This window comes from Cannabis sativa, chromosome X (genome assembly GCF_029168945.1).
Source record: "Cannabis sativa cultivar Pink pepper isolate KNU-18-1 chromosome X, ASM2916894v1, whole genome shotgun sequence".
Taxonomy (NCBI): Eukaryota; Viridiplantae; Streptophyta; class Magnoliopsida; order Rosales; family Cannabaceae; genus Cannabis; species Cannabis sativa.
In genome coordinates, this window is record NC_083610.1 from 77,905,347 (window position 1) to 77,915,658 (window position 10,312).

Sequence of the window (10,312 nt, forward strand, 5' to 3'; positions counted from 1 at the left end):
TTTCGTAGTATGTATTTTTATCATCAAACAAAAAAAGTAAATTTGTCCATATATAAGTTAAAATTTTCGTAAACAAATGCATGTGAAGCACGGCATGTTTTCTAGTTAAGAATATAACTAAGTATACGTACATTGTACATAACTAGTTTGCTGATAAGTACTTATATTTTTAACTAAGAGCTGTTACAATAAATTCATGTATAATTTTATTTAATATTTTTAAATAGTTTTAATATAGATTATAATACTTGTTATATTTAAATTTTATTACTATTTTAAATTATATATAATTAATAAATAAAAATGATTATTATTATAAAGCTTTTAAATATAATGTGTTTACGTATCGTGTCGTTAGGTTTATCGTATTGTATCGTGTTTGAATCATATTTTTTATACCGTATCATATCCATTCTCATATTTTGTTCGTCCCAAGTCATACTTGTGCCTCCCAAGTTGTCATTTCAAAAAGTTCAGCCTATATTGGTGACTAATGATTACGACACAACAATGCATATAACTAAGTGCGACAAAGGATGATGTCGTCACTCATGAATAATTGAAAACAGTAGTACATCCCAATAGTAAGGAGTCATATTTGTTCAATTTATATCTCTCAACTTACATCTCATAAACCTTGAGTGGTGGATTTTACCTACCTATATTGAAATAATTTGAGTTATTGATGCGAAAATATCTAAGTTTTTCATATTATAATACTTAAATATTTAATCTTTTTGTTTTTTTATCATAGTAATTAGAATCACTAATAAATTTACAATGCTCTTCGCAATCAATACAAAATCCTCTTCGAATCAAAATATCTCATTGTCTAAATATTTTTTTGTTTTTTTTTTCAAGTTAAAAAATCTTCCATCTCTAGGTGCATTTACAAATTCAATGTTTTATTAGTAACTCTTCAAAACCAATCCTAATCATTAAAATTATGTTGTCGTATTAAGAACCTGAAATTAATATATATGTATATAACCTTCTTTATTTTTCAAGTTCTAATTAATTTTCTTTTCATGCTTCTGTAGTCTCTTTTAACTGTCATCGGAAATACTTGGATGAACTCTAATCTCACTATTCATTTTTTCCTCTCTACAAACTTTGTTGTCCTTTTCAGCTCCGGCGTTATGCCATCCGTCATCGTCTTCTTCATAAACTTCAATTTAGGATGTCTCCCATTGCCAAGTTCTACCATTATTCATGATAACGCAATTGATGCTAGGGAAAATCATAGTATGTCGCAACAAAAGCTTGATTCGAGACGTCAGCAAAACGCTACGTCTATTTTTAAAGACGAAAGTCCCTTAGCGTAGAACCCATCTTCCATCAATAGGTACTCCCAACGCATCGATGTGTTTTTTAGTTTTTATTTTATTAAAAAAAATAGTAATTACTTTAACCAAACAGAATTTAATTGTTAAATAACAAAACATGATGGAAAATATGTATTCTTTATTCTATAATTACAAAAACAAAAAAAAACAAAATCATTCCGAACAGCCCCAAAATAGATAATAACTTCTAATATTGGATAGGAAAAAAAATTAAACACTTCCTCTAATTAAAATAAAAGGCTAGTAGCAGTGGTGGTAAATAAGTTCTGAGTACTTGAAAAAGAAGAAACGGTGAGGATGTTTTCTATACACCAATTCTGTCTTAATCTATAGATTAACTAGACTCGACATGAAAGAAACTTTCCACAAGCACCACCAACCAAAATCATTTAAGATCCGTTCCTATATTTTTGTGATATACATGGACAAGAAACTACAGCTACATATATCCCAGTCTTCTAACCTTGCAAAGCCCTTCTATGAAACAGGGAGAAAAGAAAAAAAATGGAAAATTATTAAACATAAAAAACAAAATCAAAGCAAGAACCTAACTTCTTTCCCTTCAGAAATTAATCGTATAAATCATGTTACATAGATAAAACCCTCCAGCTTTATTGATTCCCTTCTCAATAAAGCCGAAGGGCTTACCTACTCTTTTGGATAATCTTTTCGACCTTATCGAACGCATGCGTCTCTCTACTGGTTGGATTCATGAATCGACACAAAAGTGCAGGATAACAAAAACTTACTGTTTCCACGACGGTGGTTGATGCTGTTTGTAGCTAAATTGGTAAGCTTCCCACCCACCATCCGGTTCCTTCCTTTTCCCACCAATAGCAGAACTTGATGGCGGCTGTGAATTGGTCCTAAGCTGCTCCTCCAGAGGCCTTCCCTGGCCAGATATGAAAAAGGGTCTCAAAACAGAGTCCCTGTTACCTCCTCCCTCAACAACAAACCCAGAATTTAGATCAAAATTGGGGCGTGAAGGTCCAGCACCATTTAGACTTGGATGTGCATTCGCCATGCCCATGATGAATGGATGCTGGGGAAAAGGTGGCGCAGTAGAAACCAGATTTTGAGGCATCAACGTACCTCGTGAATCCAACATGCAGGGGATTGCTCCACCAGGTCCATACATGGGATTGGAGAAAGACATGGTGGGCCCTGTTGCCAGACCATTGTACCCATAAACAGGCGAATGACCATATGACCCTGTGGAAGCAAGTCCCAAAAAACTCCCTGTTCTCGTCATTGTAGCAGCATCAAATGCAGGCTCAAGAGACTTGCCACTATGCAGAGAAAGAACTTGAGGAACAGTGTCTTTTCTGTTGATTTCCACACGGGTACCCATTATAGAAATAACAGAATTAGGCACCACAAATTTATTAACCCCCTGAAAAGACTTGCCAGACCCTTGTTCTATGGAATCAATGAAAGATGGTCTGTCATTCAAATCAATATTTCTCATAAAAGGTTGCATTGATGAAGATGATGACGCAGGAGATGGACTGCGGTGGCCATTTCGGTGATGGAACAACTGCTGCCCTTCTGCCTTCAAATTCAATGGTAGAACATCACTATCATCTTCAATGGTATTTAAATCCAACTTGAACCTTTTGGATTTTTTTGGACTCGCTTCCACAGAAGATTCCCCAGAGGGGAGGCCAGACAATGCCGGAATTTGTTTCCCCAAGTCCTCTCCACCCTCGGCCACATTGAGATCAATATCTAGGAAATCTTGCCTCTGCTTTGAACTACTATCACTAGTACCCCCAACAGAATGATTTTTATCATTGTCAGAATTTCTGCGAGGAGAAGCTGGTCGGAAAGCACTAGTAGCAGCAGATCCTTTCCATCCAAGAGAACCCTCAAACTGTAAAGGGGATACTGACAGTCCAGAAGTCACTGGCCTTGAAGCAGAAACAACAGGAACAGGGGTAGATACAATATTAGCATAACGTTCTACTTCATCAGAGAAAAGTTCTTCATTTAGATCAAAACCACAAGGACCTTTGTCTATGTTCATTTTTGTTTCTTCTACAGCTTCAGTTACTTGGGAGGAGTCTACGGCATGGGTGCAGTTTTCTGGTACCACATCCAGATTAGCGATGTTTCTCACCTGCAGATCTTCTCTAGGATAAGCCTCAGCAGAATGGCTTTGAGCAGTTGGTTCCTCCTTCGATGAAACTTCAGGGGGTCGGTCCTGTTTTTCATTTATGGAGTCTGGACTACCTGCCTCCTTTGGTTCGCCTGATGAAATTTTCTCAGAAGAAGAACAACTAAATGGTCCTTTGAGATCCCCTACTTCTCTTTCAACAGCTTCAGCAACGCGCCGAGCAACTTCTAGAGCGTCAACCCCAAACCCAATATCAAATTCTGAATCTGATCTTCTTCGGTCAGTAGCACGAGAACGATTGGAATCCATGACAGGCTTAGAAAACTCATAAGCACTCCTAAAATCTGTATCTTCATCGCTAGCACTCTCCATATCTTCATCACTAGAACTCTTCTTATGTTCATCATCCCTACCATACTCCTTGTCATCATCAACACTTTCCAGGTCATCCGTCATAGAAGAAGTCCCTAAATCTTCAGGTTTTGCCAAAGAATTATGATTACCCGATGAGAAATGTGACGCTTTAGAGCAACATTCACTATCATCAACAACATTGAGATTATTTATAAACTTTGAATCCCCAATCACACTCCTTGAATCAGATGCAGATGCCACTGCACCACCAACAGGAGATAGTTTTTGACAGCTATCATTTTCATTCAGTCCGCCATTATTTTGCAAAGTAGGTTGCTTCATAAGTTCCAGCGAACTTGAAGCACCAGCATCTGATGAAACAATAAAAGGTTCCTTTGGACTTGGCAACGAATTTTCAGCTTTGTCTGCCTGCTTTTCATTTTTTGTGAGCTCATTTACTTTTGAAAAATCTGGCTGTCCCTCAACAGTGCCATTCTTAGGAGCCACAAAACTAGGCTCAGATGGTGTGCTTCCTCCAATAGAACACACAGTGGAATCTTCTTCGGTAGGGCTTTTCTCAACAGAGTTTAAGATGATAAGCGCTGAAGGATTGGCAGTTATTTCATCAATGTTAGCACTATTTGAACTTTTGTCAATGCCTTGCTGATTATTAATCTGTACATCATCTCTTCCTGATAATATATCTGAGCTTATTATCTCCTTGGCAGGTTCTGCAGTTTGCATTTCCTCCCCTTTAACAGTTCCTTCAGAAGTAGAGACACCTGAAGAAGATGGCCTATCTTCATCTAAAATAGGCTTTGAAGTCCCATCATTATGCAATAAACCAACATTGTCGACAACATTGTTAACTTTATCCTCACAGCTTTCCTGCTTCCAGCTATCAAACAGAAGTTTAGCTCTGTCTTTAACTCTAGAACTTTTGTGCCCAAGAAGAGTCTCAATAGTAATCCAGATTCCTGAAGATTTTGACTTTTCATTATCTACATGAAGCTTTTCAAGTGCTTGTAATAAAGCAGTAATGGATTCTTCCACAAAGCTTTCGTTTGCATCGGTACATAACTGCTGTGCTTCTTTTAGCCATCTATCAATGAACAAAAGACCATCTAAATTAATGAAACGGTCAAGACAATCTTTATTCTCTGTGGCAGCAATAGTGCTGGCCACAGCAGTCCACTGCCTTGTTGCATCACTAGCATTCTTCACACCACACTCTTTCTCCTTCTGCATTACAGTTATGAGCTCCTCAACTCGAGACAGGGCTGTGAGCCCATCTTTCATCTCAGTCAAAGTGAAAAAATCTTCCAGCGTCATACTGCTTCATATATCATGCTTCTCAAATTCAAAACAACAATTGAGCAGGGATAATGTTCTATTTCCCATACAAAATTGTTGTAAACCTCAGTGCTAGTTGATTGAAATTACTCTGAAAACACAAAATAAAGTTGTGTTTAGTTATTAAAAAGAATCAGATCAAGTCACTTAATAATCTAAATGACTGAATCTGTAAGAGTAATTATGATAAAAAAATTATTACAACTTTAAGATAAAACATTAACAAAAATAACTTTAAAAATTACTTTATAACACTAAAAATCAATGATGATATAAAAAAAATGTATATATTTGTAATAATAATAACTAGTCAGTCACATTAGCTTAGCCCTATCCCAATAAACATTCGTTAAACTTATATGTTTTAAAAGAATTTGAACACGATAGAAACAACAATTAAAAACATTGAAAACATGAGTATTAATTCCATCTCTGAGGTGTACAAGATGTGACAGCTACAAAAACGCCCTCAATATCTTCTAATGAATGTATTTTCCATGCCAAACAAACAATCTAGTGAGCAAAACTAATTAGAAATGCCCCATAAAAATAAATAAATAAATAAATAAGAGCTTAATTTGCCAGAAACCAAAACTCAAATCTCAAACAATAAATGTATTACCAATCCCTCTCTAGTAACATTTACTCTATGAACCCTCTACATTTCAAAGAAAATACAAACCTTAAGAGACATAATTTTGTTGATTAAAAATTCACAAGAAAAAGCAGAAGATGTTGAGCTTCTGATTAAATGCTTGTAGTTCTTACAGATCAGGTAATCAGCAAAAGCAATCATACATTAAAAAAAACAGAGACTTATTACTTGTCAACATGTGTCACCTTAAGGAGCACGATAAAATATGCTTCTCATCCAAACAGTAAAAGATTAACCAATAAAAATCACATTTACAAATCTATTCAAATAATTAGGTCACGTATAAAAACCCGAATCACCATTAAAATTAGAATTACCAGAAACTTCAAAGTCTGGATAGAGCCACAAGGAAGGATCCCAATACTAAATCTTCAACTGCGATTTCCAGTAATTGCTATACTAGGCCTGAAACAGACAAAAAAAACATATTATAATCAAACGATAAATAAGCACTAGCAAACAATAAAAATAAAAGCAAATTCGAGACCTAACCGAGATAATCCCCAAATTCAAAACTAAAATTGCTTCGATTCTCATAAAAATCTTCCATGAAACCCAAAAAACAGTAAAGCAGCCACGATTTCGTCCAAGGGAACTACCAAACCCTAGAAGATAGAAGAGACGAGCAAGAAGTAAAAAAAAAAACTAGTCCGGGTTCACGCTCTAGCTGCTCTAGCTAAAGCTAGGGCGTTCTTAATAACATTAATATAAACGACCAATTTATAGAATATAAGCAAAATTAAAGCCCTCTAAGAGTGTATGATTAACATCAGAAATCATAAATACGGAAACAAATCAATGCAATAATATTACACCAAGAGAAATAATTATGATTCTTATATACTTCACCTTTATCAACGACGAATATCAAAACCCTAGCCTTGATAACGCCGAACACAGATAACTTCCACAAACACACAAACACACACACTCTCTCTCTCTAAATTTCTCTCACTACTCAACCTCTCCCAAAAGCTAGGTTTTCATTCCTCTCTCTCCTTCACAAAACCCTCGCTCTCTTTCCTCAGAGCTTTTTCTTTTTCTTATTCTTTTTTATTTATTTATTTATTTTTTTTCAAACCAGAGCAAAGAGAGAGAAAGAGACTCAAAACGTTTCTTCTTCGCGTGGAGCAATTTTTGTTTTTGTTTAATTTTGAGTTCTCTTGTTTCTCTCTGGTCCGTTTTTAGTTGCTTTGAAACCACGTGCGAAGCGTGCGATTAGCCGTGTGTCGGATCCTGGTCGGGGTCCGGGTCCGGGTGGATGGATATGAATATGACCCAGATACAAGAATGGGTGGGGGACCGCCTCGCCTCTTCGTTTTTATTTATTATTATTATTATTATTATGTGAAAAATAAGGTGGGGAAGGTTAAAAGGACAAAGGTTGCACCAGACTACAAAAACTGTCAATTTTCATTCTGGTGTACCTTTTGTGGGGTCTTCTTATAATTAGATAGATTAGATTAGAGATTGAGAGAGAAAACGGAGTCTGTGACTCTGTGCCCAAAACAAGAGGAGCATGTCCTTGTCCTTGTCAATTTCTTCTACTCACGTGAAACTACACGTGCCTATTTTATTTTATTTGCCTCACTTCAAAATAATCTAATTAATTCTAATATTAAAGCATACGTACAAATAATTTAAGATTAAGAGCTAATTTTACTTTCACACTACTAATTTTTTTAGACTTCAAATTAAAAAAAAAAAAATCATACTGCAAATGTGAAATTTTAAACATTATATCATACCAAACAATGCTTTACTCTCCATTTCCTATTAAGCCTTTTCGTATTATTCGAAATTTGTGGTTTTAATCCTAATTAATTATTTAAACAAAATTATTTGAGACTTAAATAAATAAACCTAGAATCGACTAACAAAAAAAAATCAAGGATGGATACTTGGATCAATTTTGGACTGTTTATAATTCTATAATCCTTATCTAGTTTATATTTCTAAATGTAGCTTGTCCTAGCTTGTAAGTACTTTTTTTTTCTTTCTCTTTTATTTTTTTGTCTTTTTTTTTTTTTTGGAATAAATGTACAAAATACTCTTAAAGTGATATTTGGTTCACCGTAATGGTAATGAATAAGTCCATTACATTGTTTGCTTTTTCCTTTTAACTTTTGTAATCCATTACAATGTAATGGTTATTACTTTGAGCATTGTAATGATAATTACATACCAAAACTAATGTAATCCCATTACAATTACACTCCATTACAAAGAAAAAATAATATTTTAATAAAAATATAGTAAAAAATATCAAAAGTCTATATTACCTTTTTTTTTTGAATATTTTATAATTTAAAAATAAAAGTAATAGGGTTATTTTGGTCAATATAAATTTCATTCCATTACATTCTCGTACCAAACAAAACATAACAATTCTGATTACAATGTTCATTCCAACTACAAACCAAACATTGTAAACAATTCATATTACCATTCTTCTTCCATTACATTACCATTACTATTACTATTACCATTACATTACATCAAACCAAACACCACCTAAGTTAAAAAAAATTAAAAAATTAGAATTTCATTTATAATTACACGAAGTTGTCTTTTTTTCCAGCAAGCCTGCTGGCTTTCTCTGGGCACAGGTGGGGCTTTTTAATTTTTACTACTGCAATTAGTATTGTCTTTGTGACATGGTTTTGAATGTTATAGTCTTGTTAGTGTGACATAGTTTTATTTTGTTGTTGTTTCTTCTTTGTTCTTTGATAGCTCGTCATCAAATCGTTGTTAGTAATTGGGAATAGCAAGTTCTCTACGATTAAAGAGGTTGTTAGTGTTGAGAATCATGGGGTTCCATCTCAAAACCAATTGGTGATGAGTGGAGTAGCCCATATTCTTATGTATGGCCCAATACTTTACTATTTATTCCATGTAGGACAATATCTGTATAGGTGTGGATCGTGGGGTTCCATCTCAAAACCAATTGGTGATGAGTGGAGTAGCCCATGTTCTTATATATGGCTCAATACTCTATCATTTACTTCATGTGGGACAATGTCCACAATAGTTAGTAGTGCAGTAACGTACCTTGCACAATAGTTGAGTGCTCAAGCTACGAGGTTGAATGAACATGCTGCAACACATCCTACTATTGTGTTTTTTGAGTGGTAGATGAAACTGAATATAGGTATTTTTAAAGTTAATTGTGATATTGCAATCTTTTTTATCTAAATTTATTTTTAGTTTTTTTTTTTTTTTTGTCAAACAATCTGAGAATTAGGCAGTTAATTATTTAACTCTTTTTTTAGTTCTAATTATGGTCGTGCCTTTAACAGGAAAGATGTCCCAGTTGAATTGCAGACTATTATTTTAGTTGATTCTATTAATAAAATTACATGATTTATTAAAAAAAAAGTACAAATAATGTATATTAGGTAATTAGAGAAGAATAAAAAACTATTTAGACCTCTGAACTTTGTCGCTTATACGATTGTGCTCTCTGTAATATTAGTGTTGTTAAAAATGCCCCATTAACTTTATTCGTTAATAAAAATTAATACTTCTGTTAAATTTTTCATAAATAAGGTTGATAAGGCATGACATGATAAATAATACACTAAGGGTTCATTTGGTACACTGTATTGTAATGTATAGTATTATATTGAATTGTATTTTATACAATATTTTTATGTAAAACTATATGTGGTATTAATTTTTATGGGCACCTAAATATCTAATATTTTATATAAATTAAAGTTTAACATTGTATTACATAAAAATATAATATATATAATCCAATTCAATATAATATAGTACAATACAATACAACTTAATACGACGTTCTAAACGAGCCCTGATGTAATTATCTATGTAACCTCTTATGTGGTTGAAAATTTTCAAAAAAAAAAGGTAATTAAATTATAAAAAGAAACTTATTGAAAAATATAATGAAATTAATTTCAAACTAATTTATAATGAAAACTCAATTTTCTCAAAAACTATATCTTTAAACAAAAAAAAAAAAGAAATAGGATTTTATTTGTCTGGAGAAAAGGGTGCAGCGGTTGGATTTTCTTGGGTTATGCGAAGAACTTTTCTCTATGATTTCTCAAGAAAACAAAGGAAAAAGTTTGTGGCTAGTGCAATTTTTCTCTACAATTTGTGGCTGGAAGTGATGTTCTTGCACAATGGTGAGGGAAAAGTCAAGAGCCATTAAGTATCCATATTGTATGTGTTACGAATATTTTACCAGGATTTAGATTTACTAATAAGTATGTTGATTAACATCCTAAATATGAATATCTCTAAAATAATTAAATTAAACACATAAGAGTTTAGAAAATCTTACATTGATTGCAGCGGAATATAATGACTCCTTCCGCTTAGATTTTTAACTATTGTTTCTTTATGTCGCAGAGTATTATTAATATTAGAGTTTAGATCTCTTTTTCTCCTTTGGGTTTGGTTACCACCGTCTTACTCACTATGATTGAGTACTTGAGTTGCTATGTGTGGGCATGGCAC

The 10,312-nt window shown here is 33.5% G+C and overlaps 1 protein-coding gene across 2 annotated transcripts; it reads right to left on the bottom strand.

Moving 5' to 3' along the window:
* Positions 1–1,520: 1,520 nt before the first annotated feature.
* On the bottom strand, positions 1,521–7,003 carry LOC115698486 (uncharacterized). Of its 2 annotated transcripts, XM_030625569.2 has the most exons (5): positions 6,674–7,003; positions 6,317–6,429; positions 6,142–6,229; positions 2,096–5,260; positions 1,521–1,823 (listed from the first exon to the last, which is right to left on the bottom strand). In XM_030625569.2, the coding sequence occupies exons 4-5, from the start codon at positions 5,146–5,148 to the stop codon at positions 1,805–1,807; spliced, it is 3,072 nt and encodes a 1,023-aa protein (XP_030481429.1). In that variant the 5' UTR covers positions 5,149–5,260; positions 6,142–6,229; positions 6,317–6,429; positions 6,674–7,003; the 3' UTR covers positions 1,521–1,804. The 2 variants fall into 2 exon arrangements, with proteins under 2 accessions (XP_030481429.1, XP_030481420.1); XM_030625560.2 differs by lacking the exon at positions 6,317–6,429 and having other exon boundaries at positions 6,674–7,002.
* Between the last annotated feature and the right edge of the window lie 3,309 nt (positions 7,004–10,312).